General features: G+C 31.7%; 1 protein-coding gene across 1 annotated transcript; it reads right to left on the reverse strand.

Annotated features, from left to right (window-relative positions):
* Positions 1–11,578: 11,578 nt before the first annotated feature.
* Positions 11,579–17,086, reverse strand: LOC142644771 (glycerol-3-phosphate acyltransferase 9). The gene is made up of 12 exons (XM_075819343.1): positions 16,841–17,086; positions 16,648–16,705; positions 16,115–16,233; positions 15,733–15,832; positions 15,032–15,127; positions 14,820–14,916; positions 13,924–14,011; positions 13,747–13,843; positions 13,301–13,386; positions 12,749–12,868; positions 12,518–12,616; positions 11,579–11,907 (listed from the first exon to the last, which is right to left on the reverse strand). Exons 1-12 carry the CDS (start codon positions 16,960–16,962, stop codon positions 11,859–11,861), a joined length of 1,131 nt encoding a protein of 376 aa, XP_075675458.1. The 5' UTR covers positions 16,963–17,086; the 3' UTR covers positions 11,579–11,858.
* Between the last annotated feature and the right edge of the window lie 6,770 nt (positions 17,087–23,856).

Here is a 23,856-nt window from a genome sequence, read left to right on the forward strand (position 1 = left end):
AAAAAAAGTGATAATATAATTAATTCCTTAAGTACATGTCATACTTGCATAAACAAACAACAACAAAAAGGATATATTTAGAATAAAAATGGAAAAAATATTAAGCACCAAAACAATTGCAATAGCAAATCTCTCCATAATCCATTAAAATAAGAAGAAAAACAAGCAAAGTTCATATTTAATATTTTAAAATAAACTATAAATAAAAATTAAAAACAACATTTTTAATTTTGAAATTGAGGATAATTTTAGAAACTTGCCCTTAAGGAAAGGGTAGGTTAATATACAACATTTTTAATATTGAGTTAATAAATTTTGGTCTAATGGATGTTAAGGGGATGTACTTACCCTTAATTTTTTTTTTTTATAACATTGCTAAAATACCCTAAAGATGTATGGTTTTTGATATCCCAAATATTAAAAATTTTGCATTTTTTTAATATCTGTCACACTTGATGTCAATGCTCTAAGTGTAGTCAACATCAAGATTAACAATGCTTATTTTTAAAACTTGAACTTACAGGGTAAACTTCAGGAGTACAATTTAACCAAAAATGTTTGACAAATTATAAATATCCAAAAGTTAGTAACATATATCTTTACATGTGTTTTTGAACATCTTTTCGTTTGATTGGTTCGATTTATGAATTTGAATACTAACTCTCGGTCTTGGAACGATACTTCCTACGATGCTTGGAATAGATCATTTCAAAAATAAGACATATCATTGAAGCTCATAAATTTAACCAATCTTGAATAATTAGGTTCAAGTAGTACAATTAGCATAATTTGTATAACTGTGGTTCATTACATGACCCAATTTTTTATTTTCATCAATTTCCATTTAACTTTAGCCGAAATGCTTATAGAAAAACACCCCATTTGCAAGTAAATGGAATATTTATGTAACAATAAATTTATTAATTTCATGCAACTTAGTTACAATTGAAACTTAGAGAAAATTAATTGTGACTTATGAAACTAATACTTTTATTACTAAATAAATAATTTACCCATACTTACACTATTTTGCAAATGGGCCCACTGGTAAATTCAAGAATAAGGGCTTGTTTCTTAAACAAGTAGGGGTGGCAAAATCAATCCAAATCCATTTGCCCATCCAAACCCACCCACTTAAATAAGATCTAAGCCCATCCAATTATTAATTGAGTTAAATGGGTATTAATTCAATTAAGCCCAATTAACATTAATGTTTAGTAGGCTTTAACTAAGTACTTAATTAAACCCAAGTATTGTTTCTACTAATCACCCAACTCTAAAATACCCAAAAACCACTAAAAATAACCAAAATACCCCCTAAACCTAAAAAATTACCAAAATACCCCTAACACCTTAAAAAAAAAAAAAACCCCTAAACCTAAAAAATACCACAATACTCTTGAAACCTAAAAAATGATCAAAATATTTTCAAAACAAAAAAAATAACCAAAATACCCTTAAACCTATAAAATAACCAAAATACCCCCTGAAACCTAAAAATTGACCAAAATACCCCTAAACCAAAAAAAGACCAAAATACTCTTAAATCCTTAAAAAAATGACCAAAATACTCCCTAAACCTAAAAATTACCAAAATACCCCCCGAAACTTAGAAATTGACCAAAATATTTTGGTAATTTTTAAACTTCAAGGGCATTTTGGTCATTTTTTTTAGTTTCAGGAGTATTTTAGTCATTTTATAGGTTTTAAGAGTATTTTGGTCAATTTTTAGGTTTAGGGGATATTTCAGTTATTTTTAGATTTTGGGAGTATTTTGGTTATTTTTTAAGTTTTAAGGGTACTTTAGTCATGTTTTAGGTTTTAGAGGTATTTTAATAATTTTTAGGTTTCAAGAGTATTTTGATTACTTTTTTGATTTCAAGAGTATTTTGGTCATTTTTAAATTTTAAGAATATTTCGATCAATTTTTAGGATTTGCAAATATTTTGGTCTATTTTTACATTTCGGAGGTATTTTGATCATTATCTTAAGTTCAGGGGATATTTTAGTCATTTTTTAAGTTTCAAAGGTATTTTGATCATTTTTTTAGTTTCGGAGGAATTTTAATCATTTTTTAGGTTTTGAGGGTATTTTGGTAAATTTCAATGGTTTTTTTGAGCATATTTGGTCTTTTTTAGGTTTAAAGGGTATTTTAATAAATTTAAAGAATTTTATTAGTACTTTGGTCATTTCAAGCTTTAGTGGCATTTTGGTAATTTTGATTGTTGAGTAATTGGGTGAGTTAGAGTTTACCCATAATAACTATGGTTGGATTGAGTTTGAATTAGAAGTAATTAGTCAAATGGGCAATAAATGGGTAAATTAGTTTTATATACCTAATCCAATTATACCCACTCCAAACCCACCTATTTGACACCCTTAATACAAGTACTGAATCCCAACAGCGTTGAAACATAGTGCATATTCATTTCTTCCAGAGTAATTCTTAGGTACTCCCGGAGCACAGAGAATGGTGTTCTCTCCTCTCACATTCATGGTGAGGTCTGCTTATTAAATTCATAGTGGGGTCCACCATAAATGTGAGAGGAGGCAGCACCATTTCACTATACTCCAAGACTACCTAAGAATTTTCCTTTCTTCCAAGTTCCAAGTAGGGGTGTCAAATGGGCGGGTTTGGAGTGGGCATAATTGGGTCAGGTATATAAAACTCATTCACCCATTAAAACCCATTTAGCTAATTACTTCTAACCCAAACCCAACCCAACCCAATTATTATCAGTAAACCTCAACCCACCCAATTACCAAATTATCAAAATTACCAAAGTGCCTCTAAAGTGAAAATGACCAAAGTACTCTAAAAAACTTAAAAATTACCAAAATACCCTCAAAAACCCAAAAAATAACCAAAATACTCCTGAAACCTAAAAAATAACCAAAATACTCCCGAAAGCCACAAAATGACCAAAATACCCTTAAACTCAAAAAATAACCAAAATACCATTGAACCCATAAAATGACCAAAATACCCCTGATCTAGTGATTTTGGCATTAAAAGGCATTAAATTTTAATGGACACACAAGCAAGCCGTACGTACCATAAGTCCGTATAGACATTTGTGCTTGACTTGCAATTTGCAAAGATGAATAATTGAATCTGTCACATGTCTTTCTGAAGTGCTTATTATAGCTTAGAATTTGCTTTAAGGCTCACAAACTTCCCGTACTCAGAGACTTCCTATTTGGGCGTCATCAAATTCACACTCATATCTCACCAACTTGTCTCAGTTTTTATTTTCAAATAATCTAATCACTGGGTCTAATTGGGTCGATGCCCCTTTAACCCAACTAATAATTGGGTGGGTTTGGGTTCAATTAGAATGGATGGATTTGAATGAGCAAATGGGTTTGGCTTCCTTTGCCACCCCTAGTTCCAAGTCAACAAATATTTTGAAAAACACAAGTAACATGCTCACCCTTAGGCATGTTTTGTTTAGGATATTCATTAAGGTGCTAATAAAGAGCTTCTTCTTCTTCTTTTTTGTTGAAAACATCACAAAAATTAGCTCACCAAAAATATTATAAAAAATATCATTCGTAACTGGATTGAGGGAATTTGAGAAATTTCAACATACGGTACGTTTGGGACTTTATTATGATTGAAATATTTGAAAATAGACTCATTTCTATATTTCTAATTTAAATAATCTCTCTAGAAAATGAAAAAAATAAAAAAAAGTTATAACAAAACCAGGGACGTACCCAAGATTTTAAGTTAGGGGGCTAGAGATAAGCGAAAAAAAAAAATTCAAATACGCATCCATATAGTGAATGTATTTTGTCCCACAACCCCATTTGAATTATGAAAGACAAAGCAGGGTAGACAATAAGCTGCATCTGTCGTAGGAGAATATTCCAACCATGTTGAATTATATCCAAACCAAGAAGCTTGAAAGCTACGATTGTGCTTTCCACTTTTTTAGAATGTCTTTAGAGGAGGTTGGTGCAGACCTTTTATAATGTAAGCCCGTCGAATTTCATTACGTTGATTAACGTGATATTCCCATATTTGTTTGCGTGTTCCGGGATCATAATCCAAAGAATCAAGGTCAATTATTTGAAATTGTGTTTGAGAGATTGGAACATCGATATTTTCCAGAATTGGGAAATTCATATTTTCTAGAATTGGAACATCCACATTTTCTAGAATTGGAATAGCAACATTAGGTTTTGGCAATTCCACCTTGACTTTGAAAGAATTCGAAGTTGAACCTTTTCTTTTGAAAAAATCAAGGATTGTAGTTGATTTTTTCATGATCAACAAATAAAATAAGAATCATATAGAAATCACCATTATTTTTTAAAATTTGTGTGATAATTTTCTATATTATATGATTTTTTTTTCTTTTTGTCTTTGGTCTACCTTTATTTATGTCTTTGTGTTGTCTCCATTTTTCTAACACTGACCCACTAACCCTATGAATCCCACTACCGACACTAAAAACTTTTCTTTAACTTTACCATTTTCTTTTCTTTTTTTCCTCTTGTCTATTGCCCAACTCCACTTCTCCCTATTATGCCCATACCAGTCAACAAAGAAAAAACTAATCTCTACAACTACGAACTCTACTCTCTCTCTCATCTGTAGGAGTTTTAATACAAAACCAATCTCCCCCTTTGGCTCCCACTTGGATCCATCCTTGAACAAAACCAACAACATGAGAATGTCTAAGGATTTTTTTCTTTTAAGAATGTTAACCAAACCATAAATTAGTACACAGAGATAGAGTTATGAAAGGTTAGGAATGTACCAAAAACCCTCTCCTTAAAAGTGTTTTGCGTGGTGCTTGCAGCCAGCTGGGTTAGCCTTCACCTCATAAAGACAAGCCAAAAAGATGGGACTTCACCTCATGAAGAAAGAAAAGGAAACATGTTATTGACCCTAGTTATCATTTAACTAAAAGTTCAGGACTGACAGAAAAAAAAAAAAAAAAAAAAAAAAAAAAAACGAAGGAGGAGAAGAGAAGGAACTAAGCAGAAGCAAGTTCAGGACTAAATTTCATATTTTTCTTGCAAAACAAAATCAATGACAACGTACAAAACTTCATTGAATCTCCTTGCAGAAAAATACATACATGGATATATAATGATGTACATGGAAGAATATATGTATGCCAAAAGAAAATGTAAGTGCATAAACAGTGAAACCAAATACAAGTGTAGAGAGGGAAAATTTTCGACCTATCACAAGCTGACACATTATACTACCAAATCTACAAAATACAACCAATTACAAAGCGCCACGTACCATTGCTAGGTTTTGCTATCACTATTCAGAAACCAATAAAATTGCCAAGTGTCAGTGAAATAGAGGCATGAAACGCATCAGCATGCGTAAGCGATGACACAAGCAGCCCTACACATGTAAGTGATGACACAAACAATTCAGCACGTGTAAGCGATGACATAAGCATACCAATCAAGCTGTGACATGTGTCACCAATCAGACTCCGCCATATGTCGCTCACCCACCCCCAAACTCCTATAAATAGAAGCCTTCCTAAGATATTTAAAGAGGCCAGAGAGACCAAGACATCTTAAGTTCAGAAGTACAGAAGCTCTGCCGGAATCAAGCCCTGAAGCCTCCAAGAACTTCAAGAACTTCAACCTCGAATACAAAGAACATTCGAAGCAGAATCATCCAAACTACTTGTCTAGATCTAAAAGTTCACTGAAATCAAGCTCAAAAGCCTCTAGAAACCTCAACAAACCACAAATTGGTGAAACTCTACGGATTCAAGCCTCCAAAGCCCCGAAGAACTTCCACCACAAACCTTCAAATACGAAGAACAATTGAAGAGGAATCATCCAAATCATATTCCTAAATCTCAAAGTTCACTGGAATCAAGCTCAAAAGCCTCCAAAAACCTCAACACACCATAAATCAACGAAACTCTACGGAATCAAGCCTCTAAAGCACCGAAGAACTTTCACCACAAACCTTCAAAGACAAAGAATGCCAAGAACACGAAGAACGTATCAAGAACGCGAAGAACGTATCAAGAACGCGAAGAACACAAAGAACAAAGAATTTCTAACAAGCTTATAGCCAGAGATTCATTGTAATTCCGTTTCAAGGATCTTCGATCCATTCTTCAGCCAAATTGAAGTACATTTGATGTTCAAATCAAAATCAAATTACCACAATTCCAATCAACAAATCTTTCAAGGAAATCGAATCAGAGGATCACTCTTCTATAATCACAGAGAATTGTACCACACATTTATCAATACAAATTCGCATTTGTGAAACTATTTACTTGTTTAACTTATTTTGAACAAAGAAATTTAGTCGTCCACAACAAGGTAAAGTAATACATGCACAACAACATACTGAAGTTATGAGCTCTTGTTTTACGGACAAGGATGGAGGCATGTATTGACCATGGGGGGGCAATGGCCCTCCCTAAAATTAAAAAAAATAAATAAATAAAAAAAAAAGAAGAAGAAGAAGAAGAAGAAGAAGATATGTGTCTATATATATATATATATATATGTATGTATGTATGTATGTATATATGGGTCTATCACTTACGTCACTTTTTTACTTATTAATAATCACTCATTATATCAATAGTATACCTCTAGAATTTTCTTCATTTTAAATGTCATTAAGAAATTTATAGATCTAAATTCTAAAACAACATATACTAGCCCAAAAACATTTATGCAACAACAAAAATAACTAATAGCAAAGATAAAAAAAATTAAGTCTAATTAACCAATTTTACTCAAACAAACAATTGGTCCTTTAAAATGTTTTAAACATAATAATTTTGTTTTTACCCAGTAAATGCACACAACAAAAACACACCCCCCCCCCCCCCAAAAAAAAAAAAAAAAACCTCAATGGCTAAGAATCTGCTGAGTTAGAGGTCAAAGTTGCCCCCTTAACTCATAATTCTGGCTCTGTCCCTATTTACGGACCTCATTGTGCCTGATTTCAAAAGCTTCATTATCATTTTGATACACACTAGCTAATTTATAGTCTGTGGCCTGCCAATCTTGATCTAGATGGAAGAAAAGGAAAAGAAAATTTTTCATTCACTTATGCCACCATATGGTTTTAAGTTAACAGTCTAACACTTGTTGTATAACCTGTCAGCATTAAACTAAAGGTGGCTTTAGTCAAGAGTTGATCTCTTGCTATGGTTGTTTTTGTGCTGTGTGTATGAGGGGGTGAGGAGATTTATAGAAGGGACTAGTGAGTGTGGATTTCAAATACCAATGGTTAAATAGTTTTGAAGGGTTTTCAAGTCCGGTTTGTATTATTGGTTTGTGAGAGAGAGAGAGAGGAATCAATTCTGCAGTATGTACATAACAGAGCTGAGAGCTCCGTAGATGGTGACACAAGCTGGCAGTAGTTTGCATGAAGAAAAAAGCTATGGTGATTGGCGGATTTCAATGGCGATTTAATTGGATTTCAATTCAAACTTGCAATATTAATGAAGGTTCAAGTGTGAACTGTGAACACAGATCTTTTTTTTTTTCTCCTGAGAGAGGATTCTCTGTACAGTTATAAATTTATAGGTTCAGAGATGCTTTGCCAAAAAAGTGAAAAAGTGTGAGTTAAGGCAGCCCCTTAATAAATGACAATTTATTCAAAAATAGTTTCACGCCCTTAGAGGCAGAGTTGCTTATAAGACTTGGACCATGGAATTAGAACCCAAATTCAATTCAAATTCTTGAGCTGGACTTAGCTTGTAGTAATTCATGAAGAGCTGAACAAGGAAGGGAATTTTCCTATAAAGTCAGGACTACTATGGACAAGCTCGAGCATCGGTCCAGAGAGAAAAATAAAAGATTAAACTAAACTTGGTCAAGCCATTGCAACATTGTTTTGGATGTCAAAGAACACCTAGCAATTAAACTCCTTTGTGACTCAGGTATCAACACTTAATTGTCCCCCATGACTAAAAGTACAATTGGCTAATCTATGGAATTGTGATTAAATTGGTTCTAGAAACTTTCCTCCAATCCATGGGAGTTTTAATATAATTTAGTTAGTTGGAGTTTCCAAGTCTTGGTCTTTTGTGTTAACGGGCACCGGAAGGTGTCCATTAACAACAATTTTTTTTGCAACTTTATGGCAGCTTTTTGCAGCATTTGACAGTTTTTTATTTTTTTAGTAATTTTTTAAACAAATTTATTTCACTTTTTTCAAGTAAGACCCATAAAATGAAACATTAATATGCATCGTCCGGTGCCTATTAACATTTTCCTTCATATATATATATATATATATATATATATATATATATATATATAGTATTACGTTTGGTATAGCTTATAATTATATTTTTCATGACAATGAGTTTGTAAGTTCATAAGATTCTTACTGTAACTTACCAATTACATCATTTTTTTTATGAGATAAAATTTGGTTACAAATTTAGTTATAGCATAAGTGTACAACTCTCATTAAACAAATTAACATGACTACATATTTTAAAAATTTTATAACTGAATTGCATGTTCTTTATGTTTTTAAAACACATGTCAAATTCTATGTCAATCAGAGAGGTTATTTATTATTTAATCCTTAAACTTATTTTTTATGTATAATTTTAGACTACAAAAACTTGAAATTTAAACATTTAATTGATTACATATCTATTGATCTTTCATATTTTTGAAATTTTATAAGCATGAAAAATATAAGAAAAAAAAATGTAATTCAATGATGAATTTATCAAAATTCATATCCAATAAAAAAATATTAAGTGAAATTGTAACTTTAGTTTACAACTAAGTTTGTTGCCAAATGTTGTCCTTTTAATGTACTAATAATAATTTCTTTTCTTTTTTTATAACAAAAGGTCCATAGACATACACTTTACCACATAAATATAAAAATATATATACTCCAATAATATGTTGGAAATTCCAACCCTTGCATTAACAAGAACGCTACTTCCATCCCTGTTAACAAAAATATATACATTAATCAAATGCAAGAAAATGCCATCTAAAATAACGTTTTAATAAATTTCTTCTCTGACCTTTTGTAAGGATCAATTTGTTCGAAAGATGACATCTTTTGGCTGGTTCATATTAGACCTACACTAGATCTCAGTAATCCTTAAAATAAAATAACTTGTGAGTTCTAATTAGTTCAACTGGTAAAGTCTTTGATGGTTGTATAAGAGATCTAGGATTTAAAAACTGATTGATGTCTTGGTCTAATGATAAAAAACTATCATTAAGAGCGGACGTCATAGGTTGAAACTCTCTCAAAAAAAGAAAAAATCTTCTTTGCTCCTGGTTTTGTTTCTTATAAATTGATCTCCACGCCTTGTACTCATCTAGACTATGTGCGGTACCCCCATTCTTATGAAAATTATGTAGTCCTATAATATCATAACCCTAATGCTTTTCTTAGGGGAGGACCAAGAGATGCTCAATTCATCCATCAATCCTAATCATCCACTTTATAACCCCCAAAAAATGCAAGACCAAAAGAAAAATATAGATAGAATAAGTAAAAAAGACAAATTTATCTGTCACGTGCATAATCCATTAGAAGTTCTTTTGTATGAGTACACATTCATAATCCATTACAAGTTTATTATTAAAACCTCCGCAGCTACATCAAGAAAATATTATCACCCTTTGCTGGTAAATTGTCTACACTGATGAAAGGGATATGGAGAGAGCACAAAACCTACACAATCATGCAGTCCAAGAAGTCTGACCAGGAACCCATCGAATATTAGAAAGAACCGATATACCAAAATCCATAGCCTTGTCGGGAAGCTCAAGTATGAGATAGTAAATATAAAGGGATATGTTAACAAGCACCGTTCAATGCTGATTAACATTTTCCTTTTTGGGTCTCACTTAAAAAAAAGAAATAAAGTTATCAAAAAAATTACCAAAAGAGATAAAAAATTGTCAAAAGCTGAAAAGCTGCAACAAAATATTTTGTTAACGGACACCTTACGGTGCCTGTTAACACAACCCTAAATATAATAATCAGATGAGTTGAAGGATTGCACCAAAAGGAAGAATTTCTGGTCATATAAGTGGAAAAAACCAGGACAAGTTGCAAGGAAAGATTTATGCTCCCCAAAAATTAATTTGGTGTTGAGATGTTCTACAGCCCACTGTCTCTCATCTAAATCAAGGATGTAGATAGTGCATTCATCCTTGTCCTCAGGTAAAGTGGTAGGCCAATTGAGGGAAACTTGCCTAACCAAGACACTATGGACGTAATCCAAAGGTTATCATCTTCTTGTGCATAATTCTCAAAAAAGTCATCAAGACTAATAAATGTGCACAATCACACTCAATTAATTCTAATATCCACCACCGCACACCTTTGATGCGATGATCACTCACCAAGTATAAGTATTTGTGGAGTGTGAGAGGTAAAAGCGGGAGTTCAAGTCTCAAAAAGATAACAACCTTTAGATTACGTCCATAGTGTTCCGATTAGGCAAGCCTGGACCCTCAATTGGATTACCACTTTATCAAAGGACAATAGCAGAGACATACGTTTGGCCACCAACAATATACATATTGTTTTTCAACAGTGCCAAGTATGTAGAAGGTCCCTCCTCGACTTTTCATATCAGGAGGAGCTGTTCTGAGTTGAAACTGTCGTTATACAATACAAAGTTCCAAGTGAGCAATGGCTAATTGCTGTCATTCAATTGCTTGAAAATACTAAAACTTATTTTCTAAGTTCAAAGAAAATTAATAATTCATTTGTTGTTTTAGGGTCTATCAGATGCAACAACAACCGGTGGAGCAACCACAACAATAACAACGACATCATCATCTGAATTTTACTTTTGAGACAGGTAACCCACCAGGAACTTTAGACAGTTGAAATCTTTAGGTAAATTGTATTTTTCTCATTAACAAAAAAATCGTATTTTGTCAATTATTAATAAATAACTAGAAAGTTTATATATTTTTTTTTAAACCTTCTTTCCTAGTCCCCTAATTCCAATATTTGAACTGCTTGCATGTAGCTCAGCAAGCACAAAAAAAGGATAGGAAAAAAGAAAAAGGGCACATATATTACAAGAGAAAATAAGTATAAATAACCATCTATTTTCTTGTAAAATCTTCACTAGTTTGCTGACAGGAAAAAAGACTATCCTTCCTATGTAACTTGAGGAAAATTAAAATGGAGGACATGAGTACACCAATGAAGTCCCAGATACTAATTAGACTCGGCCTATTGAATTATATATCCAAATCCAATTCAAGCCAAATTCTTGAGCTGGGCTGTAGTAATTCATGAAGAGCCCCACAAGAAGGGGAATAAAATCCCACAATTCACATTATGGCCAAGATCAAGCATCGGCCCAAAGAGAAAAATAATAGAGTGCAATGAATAAGATGAAGAAAGTAATATTAAAAAGATTAAACTCAACTTGGTCAAGCCATTGGAACATCACTTTGGAAGTCAATGAACATTTAGGAATTAAACTCCTTTGTGTCTCTGGTCTCAACACTAATCATCCCCCTTGTTCCAATATTATCCATTTGATCATATTCAAAGTTAGACTTGACTGAAGAAAATTACAATTCCATTACAAAACTATTGTGCAAAATAAGAATTTTTCCAGGCCAGGTAGAATAGAATTGTTAAAGCTTCTTACCAGAACTCAATTACAACATTATTAGCAAAGTTGAAAAACTAAATATTGTTTTGCACAATCAGTCTAAACTCTATAATCCCCGCACATTTTGCACACAGTCAGTCTAAACTCTAAAATCCCTCATATATGGGTATCCAGCAGGTTTATCGAAAACAACACAAAAATAGTGACTCTGTATCTCAAAAAGGGTGCAAAGTAAAGAATTAAACAAAATATATACATGTATTACTTCTCCTCCAAGCGTCGCAGCATGGATTCGGAAAAGCTTTGTTGCCTGCAAATTTAAGAAAAATAAGCTTCTTAAATGCCATTACCTTCTGGTCCAAAAAGAAAAAGAAGCAGTAATTATCTCCTGTTTTCTTCATATTAGAAGGTGGTTCAGCAATGCAAAATGTGCAAAATCTAATGTTAAGCAAGAAATTTTTTGTGTACAAGACATGTTCTTACACAGAATCAAATTAAAGAAAGTACAATGAATAACATACACAATTACTCAAACTCTGAAACGGTTAATGTTGACACAACTAAAATTTACAAATTAGACTAATCTGGTAGATTGCAATATGTGACCATCAAACTATAATATTGATGCAGTTCTATATCAATAATGTAACCAGTTATTTGCAATCTATGACCATTGAACAATAGTTGTGATGGAACCAATTATTACTCAGCATTCAAAAATAAGCCAGTTTGATTATTGTTATGTGTGAAACTAATGCATAACATAAGATACCATTCTATAGCAATAGATTGAGGGAAAGATCAAACAGAAAGGTTAAGGCAACCAGAGTACCAGACCAGTAAGCCATACAAATACAGGGTAGATTTATTTGATATTACCAATTCTATTTACTTATGCAGGAGAGAGAGATTGGACTTACTTCTGTTCTCTATGTTTCGGACTAGGGCGAGAGTACTTTAGATATCCATCCCAAGGAACCTTTTTGAGACCTGCTCTAACAGATATTATGTCCCTTACCCTGCATAAGAGCACTTACGTTTAAGAAAAGCTATCCCAAAATTTGGGGTAGTTCTAAATCCAAGGAAATACATCTTCATCATATTCACAAGAAGATAAGATGTGTGCCATGCCATTACTTGATACAACATACCTCTCTGCAAACTCTATGGCTGTCTCTCCAGGTTTTATATTTTGCGGCTCCAAGTACCAAACATCACACACAACAGCCCAGGATGTCATAAGCTGCAGCAGATGCATTGTGAAGGACTGCCTGCAAACAGAGCACACAATCCAAGATTACAGTATCATCCACAACATGCCAACAAACGTGAAAATCTAAGACAAAAGACAAAGGCGAACCCCAATGCAATCCGCCCGGATCCTAGCATAAACAAGGAATTTTTCTCCCATATGGTAGTTATAACACAAAACAATAACATGAATGTCCTATGGTTTTGACAAGAGCCTTATAGCTCAACTAGCAACTCTAGATGTTTCTAACAGAGGCCTTCAAGGTTCAAATCCCCGTCCTCCATTGTAACTATCAATTTATCAAAATATCATATGGTTTTGATTTTTGGCAAAGCCATGTCCCAAGATAAACACATCTGCTGTTCTTTGCCACTCCATCTAAAATGCAGGGGATGCTTTCAGTGCATGCTTATCAAATTATCAAATTAGTGAGCTATAAGCAATTCCTTACTTCCGGCTGTTCCAAAAAGCATCAACGAATATTTTGTTGTACTTAATAGCAACTGGGCAAACAGTGCAGCCAAGTTCAAATGCACCCTACACGTTATTCATATAGAAAATGAGTTAAAGAAAATTGAAGTATTGAGAACTCAAAGAAAAAAAGAAAAAGAAAATTGCTTTCCCACTAGAGAGAGAAACAGAGGAAAGGAAACGGGAGATTTTTTTTTTTTTTTTTTTTCAATAAGTCAATTGTTACAAGTGAAGGATGGGGGTTCCAATCCCTGGTTCTCCTCATAAAGAGACCAGGCAAGGCCAATGAGCTACAAGGCTATTGGCTGAAAGAAGAATTGTTGAGAGGTAAATTATAGGAAAGAAATATGAGTTTGTATTCTTATCAACTAGAAAAGCAGAACTTCATTAATTGCATTTCTACAACATTAGATCATATAAATTTACCTTCTTGAACATAACAGTGTAGTGATTATTTACACAAGTTCCCTCTGGAAATATGAGAAGAGGGTTATTTTCAGCGCCTTGAACGTGATCTCTCAACCTGAAGATACAAGTTTATGTTATCATGAAATAGATGATGTTCTGATAACAGAATATTTTTACATTGTTATTATCACTTACTTCCTTGCTACAACTTCACGATCCTTTGACTCAGAACGATTGAACCAGATACATCCTACGCTCTCTAATATGGTGCTTTGCAAGAGTCCTACAGAGAAAGCAAAATTAAATAAATCGTTCATGTCCATTTTTTTAAGAGTAATTCTGGCTTTCATTTATATACCCTAAATATAAATGGTCCAGTGCAAAATTGTCCACTAAACATAAAATCATGAAAGCCAAATTTGTTTCAATTATAAATGTATAAATTTGGTGAATTATTTCCACCTCCAAAACTAGATGGGCTGCAACTCAAACGTAAGAGTTTCAGAACACACAGAGACTATCACTCAAGAATGCAACTTTTCTACTCAAACCAGTACAGCAGTGTGTGTTCCTCTAACATGAAACACAAAAACAAAGCCAAAGATATGGATATTCTTGTCATTGATGTAGTGACAACAACAGTATTCATGTGTGAGAAGACATTTTAAAAACTAAAATGCAAATTTTTTTTTCTTGTCTATCTACATATTACAATCAAATCATGAAACTCAATAACACACACGACAAGTTGGGAGCAAAAAATTCTATAAAATTTCATCTTAATGACACAAGAAATATGCATTTGCAGTTTGAAAAGCAAGAAATAAGACAAAATCTACCATCACAATACATGGACACTTCCAACTGCATGCTGTAGTTCTTTTTGATAAGTAATAAAGGCATATTGAAATAGCGCAAAAAGGGTGTGCCACCCTAGTACACCAGTTATGGATAAACAATATTCCAAGGGTACTTGGAAATTTTTTGAGAGTAACACACAAGACAGTAACCATAAGTCATAACTGAGAATGTAATTCCTTATTTACAGTAAAAAAGCAATTTAAGTACAAATTTTGGGAGTAAACACTTACCAACCCATCCAGGATGCTTCTGCATAATAACAGCAAATGCAGTCATCTGTTCTAGGATGATGAAATCAATCATGGAGGTGTGATTGGCCACAAAAACCTGTTCAACCCATAGATGGAAGCAAAATACCATTCATTAGCATGACTTATGTAAACATGCTGTTAATGAAACATTGGGTGACATCCAGAAAAATAAAAATTATAATCAGGTATACCTGCTTAGGCCGTATGCTAGGCCGTGGCCCATGGTATTTTACAACCCCAGTCCATGATGCAACAAAGAAACTGCAAATTAACTCCACTAAAGACCTCTGAAGATAAGGTAAACATGGAATATGTTAACATTTAACGCAAGACCAGAACTTTAAGACATTAATGTAATATGACAACATAGAACACCACGGGTCCCTTCCAATGATTTTGCATGACGATGGATTCTATCATATTCTCCTACATTCCTATTAGTATGTTACTGTGGGTGCTTTATCTATTCCTAAATGATCTTGTAATCTATTTTTTGTTGATAATTCAATAGTTGGGGGAGGGGGATTTGAACTCTGGACGTCACTGTTGGAAATATCAGGAAGTGCCAATTGAACTACAAGACCCTTGGCCTAAATGATCTTTTATTTATAAGAATGCATTATGTTTTAGTACAAAAGGGCTCTACTGCAGAACATATTTGAATTGGTACATTACTATGGAGAAAAAATGGTAAATACATACAGCATACAAGAGGGAAGTTTATAACCAAAACAACAAAGTGCTCACTTATAAGTATTCAAAGTTTGCAACACCGGCTGTTACCAATAGATAGAAACATAGATACCAAAATAAAACAAAAAATACATAATTTATCAAAAAGATGAATCCAAAAGAGTATAAGATGAAAATTTTAAAATGTAACATTCCACACCTCCATCTTTTTTCTCAACTTGTCATGCCCTTTTAGTAGGAAGTGTACAGGAATATAAGATGAAAGGAATATTATCCATCCAATTGTCAATATTAGAACCCTGCACATTCAATTAAGACAAATCTCAGATAAGCAAAATCACACAAACCCATTAACGAGGCAAAATCCTCATTAGGACATTATTCATCACCATTCACTGCCTTTCCCAAAATTCCAATACTTATTAAACACATTCCAAAGCACAAAATCCAAGCCATTTTTTAAAACGATAGAATTCCCAATATCTTATCAAAGCTTAATCTAAATTGGGTGAGATATCCAAGGGCACTATTGTTTCAGTGCATAATATAACGCGAAGAAGCTACATCAGTAAAGGGCTAACCTCACAGGGAATAGAATGAAATATCGAATTACAACCCCACAACACCATATTGGAAACAAATACACATTCCAATTCCACGGTTCCGGAGGATTCGACTTGAAGCATCGTGTAAATGAGTCCTGCTCATTCATTATACATATATAAAATAAATAAAAAGAATAATCAAATATTTAAAAAAAAAATTAAAAAAAAAAAAAACCAAAACAACAACAACAACAACAACAACAAATTTCTTAAATTACAGTAAATACCAATACAATTAGTAATTCATTCTAGATTTTCATTTTGCTTAACAAACGTTAATGAAACAAATACTTAACATTAATTTTATATATATATATATATATATATATACCTCAACAGCAACCAAAAAAAAAAAATTTAAATTACAAGAAAAAAGATATAGCACAATTCATTTTTCATATTATGAAGAAGAAAAAAACCCACAAATCAAAATTTCATTTTGATAACAAAAATGTTAATATGAAACATAAATAAATAACATTAATTGAAACAAAAAAACAAAAGCTTACATCAATAATGGCACCAGCAGCCTCAGTTAAGGTAGGAGAAATGTCAAGCAAATCACGCCTGCAAAAGATAATTAAAGAGACATATATAAATTTACCAAATCAAATTCAGAATCTTGCAACAGTCCCATCAAAATTCCCATTATTTTCTCAGCAACCAAACAAAGAGAGAGAGAAAAAGAAACAGAAAAAGTACAGTCGGAGCTTGCCGCGGGGCTCTTGGATAGAGGATCCGGAAGGGAGATAGTCTTCGAGGTTGGGTTGATCCAAGTCCAATTCGGAGCTCAGCTTCACTGTCTCATTGCTATTGCTATTCATTTTCTCTCTCTCTCTCTCTCTCTCTCTCTCTCTAGTCTCAACGCAATGATAAGCACTGAGCACAGAGCACCTTTGGGTTTTTCCTCATTTACATTTTTTTTTTTTTTGGGTTTTCTATTTTCTACACAATATTCTTTTCGTATGGTATGGTATAGTAAAAGCAAAATACTTAATAATAAAAAATATATATATATTTAAAATTTTATATTTTCCTTATTATAATAATATTTAGATTTATTTTTAACTAACACAATATTTTAACCAATTGTAAGTCTAGTAATGCTAGATACAAAATATTTTTTACACTTTTTTATTTATTTATTGATATGATCTATTGTGATTGGATCGGTGGCACTTTTTCTAGATAAAAAAAATTAGATTTACTCATTAAAAACGTCACTTATAGTAGATAGTATTATAGCATTTATTATGTCCCAATCATACTTATTTGTATTATATGTTATGAAAAATATTGTATCCATAAATCTATTGATTTGTAATTTTATTTATAATAACATGTTATGAATGATGTTTTCCTTTTTCTTTTTTTTCTGAAAAAGAAAGCGGTAAATGTTATGAGTGATGTTCATATTTTTAAAAGGTAATATTAGGTGTGTTAGTTTAATCTATATATACTTTTATACTATTAATAACTAGATTTTCTGTTTAATTTTTAATATTTTGCATACTAAAATACTCTCACAGAAATTCTTAGACTTTTTAAAATACTCTTATCTTTTAGTTAAATAATTTTAAATTAAAAAACAAAGACTGGTTAAAAAAGTAATTTATCATTCTTAAGTTTTAGATTTTTTCCTTTATCTTTTTTATATGAAACGTCGACCTTTTATCTATTTTTCTTATTTATAAGAAAACAATTGGGACTTATTTTTATTTTAGCCATCAGAGGTGAATTTGTCCCCTGACAAATGATTTAACTCCTGTATGATATATTTCTCCCAAAAAAAATCCTATATGATATGCTTATCAAATTATATTTACTTATGTATAACTTTTTAAAGCTTTATTTATTTATTTATAACTGTATTTTTATCACAACTATTTTTTAAGTTAAATGAACAATAAAAATAAATTCTTCAGAACCAAACTTAAACTAACTTTAATGCCTTCTCAAAAACAAAATTATCTTCTCTTATATACTAATTAATTATTTTAAATGGGTGGAAACGACTTAATCCAAGTCAAAAAAACCCCTTTGGATTTGGGAAGTGGTCTTAAACTTAATCGCTAATTAATTAATTAAAAATGGATGAAAACGACATATATTATATCTCAGTCGAAAGTCAAAACAACCACTTTGGCTTTGGATGATGCCCTTAATTGGAATCATTCGTATAATACTGTGGAGGCATAGACAAATAGTCAAATATCAGTATCCCACTTCAACAAGTCCACATCTATGTCTTAGATGTTAGTAGTTGGAAGTTAGAAGTAGTTAGAAGTTATAACTAAAATAAATAAAGAATCTTTCCATGTAAATAGAATATAATTAATTAATTAAAACTTTTTTTTTTTTAAGAAGGATCTCGATCGTAGGAATCAATGGAAAGCCAAGTAAAAAAAGGACTCAAACTCTACCAAACCAACCATGTTGGATATGTTGGGAATAATACACAAAATACTAAAGATTTAACAAAAATAACATACAAAAAAATAAAAAATAAAAAACTTGAAAACACAAAATTGTTATTCTTAAATAATATTTGCTCTCACACTCTTGTTATTAAAGGGTTATCGCAAACTTTTCCATCGACCATCTTCTATTCGATCGAATGTTCTTTTCCATCGATCAAACAAGAATCGAGCATCGATCAAAACAGGTAGGGACTCCATGATAGGTTTCCTTACCATTTCGATCGTTCAAGCAAAAGTTTCAACCGATTGAAAATATTAAATATCAAATTTTCACTTAAAAAATTTCAGAATTTTAATTTTCACTTTATTGGCTTTATGAAACAATATTCTCCAAACTCAAATATCATTATTACTACTTATTCATGTATATACCTATATATACAACAGGATGTATTGTAAAATTGTTATAAACGTGGCATTTCTCTTACTTATAATATAAAATAAAAAGGAGATAAGGTCTTTCTCTTTCTAGTGATAAATTTTCATTGTAAAACTGTAAAACATCCAAGTAATCCAACAACGGCAAGAGAATTCGCCTTTCATACATTAACAATTTAACACAAGTTAATAGGAAATTATGTGCACTCTTTTGTTTGTAAGAAATTTTTCTCTAACTTGTTAAGAAAGATCTCCTCTAATCTAGTACGTGACAGTTTATAAGAGTATTTAAATTATTAAAAGAGTATTTATAAGAGTATTTAAATTATTAAACAAATGTTATAGTAAGCAACAAACAGAGGCAAAGGCATAAATTCTTTCTAGATAAGGGTCGGCCTTAGTACTAAGAAACAAAATTGTATGAAACTCATATCACTATATGTGTCTGTGGGAACATATACAGATATACACACTTGGACATAGTTATGTAGTCTTTTGCAATTTTACTTGAAAAGTGGCAAATATTTTTAATTTTTGTTAGATAACTAAATTGAAACTATAGAAGCACAGCCTGTTCATTTTCTTTTTTAGATTTTTTAACATAATAGATTTTGTTTATGTATTGTCTTTTCATATGAAATGGAACAAGTCATATATTATTATATGGTTGAAAGACTTATAAATTTTATATAAATCACTGGAAAAAATTGAATTTAAATTAAGCATTTATAATATATTTTAAACCTATTCATCAAAAAATATATTTTAAACCTGATTAACGTGTTATGAGATACTCTTTGCTTTGATGAAACTTTTAACATCTTAAACATTTGAACATTTACTTCAAAAAAGTAATTTCATTTACCCCTCACAATATTAACAAATTTGTGGAATGCACTGGATTTAAAACATATATAACAATTATTTAACCCACAGACGCCAAAGCAACATGCCAATCAATAATCATTTTAGAAACTTATCATTACAATTAGGGGTGTGCAAAAAACCAACGAACCGAAAAAAGGCCAAAACCGACCAAACCGATGCCAAAATTTCAATTCGGTTTCGGTGCGGTTCAGTTTCAGTTTCATTTTTTAAAAATCGAAATTTTCGGTTTCGATTTCAGTGTTGGATTTTTTCACCCCGAAACCGACCGAACTGACTGAAATATATATATATATATATATATATATATATATATATATATATATATATATATTTATGTAATTTTTAAACATAACTGATCAGTGGCTTAGTGGTATGCTCTTTATGGTTTGGCTAGCTGATCCCAGATTCGAGCCTTTGTGTGTGGGACATGGGTTTTTTTAGCTATTTAATTTTTTAAAACCCTAGAGCATATAAAGATGGAAATACCCCATCTTCTATTCTTCCTTTTTCTTTTCTTCAATCGCCCCCTTCTCCAACTTTTTCTTTCAATTTTTGCCTCTTTCTACCCTTCTCGTTCTCGCTTCAGTTGACACACACACACACACACACACACACACACACACACACAGAGCAAAATGGAAGAAGAAGCTTTCTCAAGCTTTCTTCACTCAAATTCTTTAGTCTCTCTCTCTCTCTCTCTCCGAGTTTCATCTCTTCGCTTCAAATCGATGAAGACTAATTGTAAGAGATCTCTACTTCCCTTTTCTTTCTTATATCTGAGATTCTCATATAATCGGTGAGTTTTTTTTACACTTTAGGCTGTGTTTGTTTTGTTTCGTTTATATTGTGATTTTTTTTTTCAAGTGAACATTGATTTTGCTTTAGAGTGATCTGTGTGAAAAGTTTTGAGCTTGTGGTTTTTATCGATTCTGAGTGTGATTTTATATGCTTTGGTTTTTGCTTTATTGTTTGAAAGAGTGTGGTTTTGAAAATCTCAAACCCTCTCTTTGGAAAACCGAAACTGAAATACATTGGAACCGATTGATTTGTTTTTTAGCCCTATACCTTAAACTAATTTTAATGCCTTCTCAAAAACAAAATTATCTTCTCTTATGTGCTAATTAATTATTTTAAATGGGTGGAAACGACTTAATCCAAGTAAAAAAAAAACCCCTTTGGATTTGGGAAGTGGTCTTAAACTTAATCGCTAATTAATTAATTAAAAATGGATGAAAACGACATATATTATATCTCAGTCAAAAGTCAAAACAACCACTTTGGCTTTGGATGATGCCCTTAATTGGAATCATTCGTATGATACTGTGGAGGCATAGCCAAATAGTCAAATATCAGTATCCCACTTCAACAAGTCCACATCTATGTCATAGAAGTCAGTAGTTGGAAGTTAGAAGTTGTTAGAAGTTAGAACTAAAATAAATAAAGAATCTTCCCATATAAATAGAATATAATTAATTAATTAAAACTTTTTTTTTTTAAAGAAGGATCTCGATCGTAGGAATCAATGGAAAGCCAAGTAAAAAAAGGCCTCAAACTCTACCAAACCAACCATGTTGGATATGTTGGGAATAATACACAAAATACTAAAGAAAGAACAAAAATAACATAGAAGAGAAATAAAAAATAAATAACTTGAAAACACAAAGTTGTTATCCTTAAACAATATTTGCTTTCACACTCTTGTTATTAAAGGGTTATCACAAACTTTTCCATCGACCATCTTCTGTTCGATCGAATGTTCTTTTTGATTGATCGAACAGGAATCGAGCATCGATCAAAACAGGTAAAGACTCCATGATAGGTTTTCTTACCATTTCGATCGTTCAAGCAAAAGTTTCAACCAATTGAAAATATTAAATATCAAATTTTCACTTAAAAATTCCAGAATTTTAATTTTCACTTTATTGGCTTTATGAAACAATATTCTCCAAACTTAAATATCATTATTACAACTTATTCATGTATATACCTATATATACAACAGGATGTGTTGTGAAATTGTTGTAAACGTGGCATTTCTCTTACTTATAACATAAAATAAAAAGGAAATAAGGTCTTTCTCTTTCTAGTGATAAATTTTCATTGTAAAACTGTAAAACACCCAAGTAATCCAACAACAGCAAGAGAATTCGCCTTTCACACATTAACAATTTAACACAAGTTAATAGGAAATTATGTGCACTCTTTTGTTTGTAAGAAATTTTTCTCTAACTTATTAAGAAAGATCTCCTCTAATCTAGTACGTGACAGTTTATGAGAGTATTTAAATTATTAAAAGAGTATTTATAAGAGTATTTAAATTATTAAATAAATGTTATAAGAGTATTTAAATTATTAAACAAATATGTTATGCGGTGCTTGTGCGTGCGCGCGCGCTTTTTGGAACAAAAGAACTTTATAGTAAGCAACAAACAGAGGCAAAGGCATAAATACTTTCTAGATAAGGGTCGGCCTTAGGACTAAGAAACAAAATTGTATGAAACTCATATCACTATATGTGTCTGTGGGGACATATACTGATATACACACTTGGACATAGTTATGCAGTCTTTTGCTATTTTACTTGAAAAGTGGCAAATATTTTTAATTTTTGTTAGATAACTAAATTGAAACTATAGAAACATAGCCTGTTCATTTTCTTTTTTAGATTTTTTAACATAATAGATTTTGTTTATGTATTGTCTTTTCATATGAAATGGAACAAGTCATATATTATTATGGTTGAAAGACTTATAAATTTTATATAAATCACAGGAAAAAATTGAATTTAAATTAAGCATTTATATTGTATTTATAATATATTTTAAACCTATTCATCAAAAAATATATTTTAAACCTGATTAACGTGTTATGAGATACTTTTTGCTTTGATGAAACTTTTAACATCTTAAACATTTGAACATTTACTTCAAAAAAGTAATTTCATTTACCCCTCACAATATTAACAAATTTGTGGAATGCACTGGATTTAAAACATATATAACAATTATTTAACCCACAGACGCCAAAGCAACATGCTAGTCAATAATCATTTTAGAAACTTATCATTCCAATTAGGGGTGTGCAAAAAACCAACGAACCGAAAAAAGGCCGAAACCGACCGAACCGATGCCAAAATTTCGGTTCGGTTTTGGTGCGGTTCGATTTCGGTTTCATTTTTTAAAAACTGAAATTTTCGGTTTCGATTTCGGTGTTGGATTTTTTCACCCCGAAACCGACCGAACAGACAAAAATATATATATATATATATATATATATTTATGTAATTTTTAAACAAAACTGATCAGTGGCTTAGTGGTATGCTCTTTATGGTTTGGCTAGCTGATCCCAGATTCGAGCCTTTGTGTGTGGGACGTGGGTTTTTTTAGCTATTTAATTTTTTAAAACCCTAGAGCATATAAAGACGGAAATACCCCCTTTTCTTTTCTTCAGTAGCCCCCTTCTCCAACTTTTTCTTTCAACTTTTTCTGTCTCTTTCTACCCTTCTTGTTCTCGCTCCAGTTGACACACACACAGAGCAAAATGGAAGAAGAAGCTTTCTCAAGCTTTCTTCACTCAAATTCTTTAGTCTCTTTGACTCTCTCTCTCTCTCTCTCTCTCTCTCTCTCCGAGTTTCATCTCTTCGCTTCAAATCGATGAAGACTAACTGTAAGAGATCTCTACTTCCCTTTTCTTTCTTATATCTGAGATTCTCATATAATCGGTGAGTTTTTTTTACACTTTAGGCTGTGTTTGTTTTGTTTCGTTTATACTGTGATTTTTTTTTTCAAGTGAACATTGATTTTGCTTTAGAGTGATCTGTGTGAAAAGTTTTGAGCTTGTAGTTTTTATCGATTCTGAGTGTGATTTTATATGCTTTGGTTTTTGCTTTATTGTTTGAAAGAGTGTGGTTTTGAAAATCTCAAACCCTCTCTTTGGAAAACCGAAAACCGACCGAAACTAAAATACACCGAA

This window comes from Castanea sativa, chromosome 7 (assembly GCF_040712315.1).
Source record: "Castanea sativa cultivar Marrone di Chiusa Pesio chromosome 7, ASM4071231v1".
NCBI lineage: Eukaryota > Viridiplantae > Streptophyta > Magnoliopsida > Fagales > Fagaceae > Castanea > Castanea sativa.

Excerpts from the sequence above, each read along its gene's own strand:
- LOC142644771 (XM_075819343.1), bottom strand. The coding sequence starts at position 16,962 with ATGAATAGCAATAGCAATGAGACAGTGAAGCTGAGCTCCGAATTGGAC. Across the intron at positions 13,387-13,746 it reads ACACTGTTATGTTCAAGAAG|GGTGCATTTGAACTTGGCTG; the intron begins GTAAATTTATAT and ends AATAACGTGTAG. Across the intron at positions 12,617-12,748 it reads GCCATAGAGTTTGCAGAGAG|GGTAAGGGACATAATATCTG; the intron begins GTATGTTGTATC and ends GCTCTTATGCAG.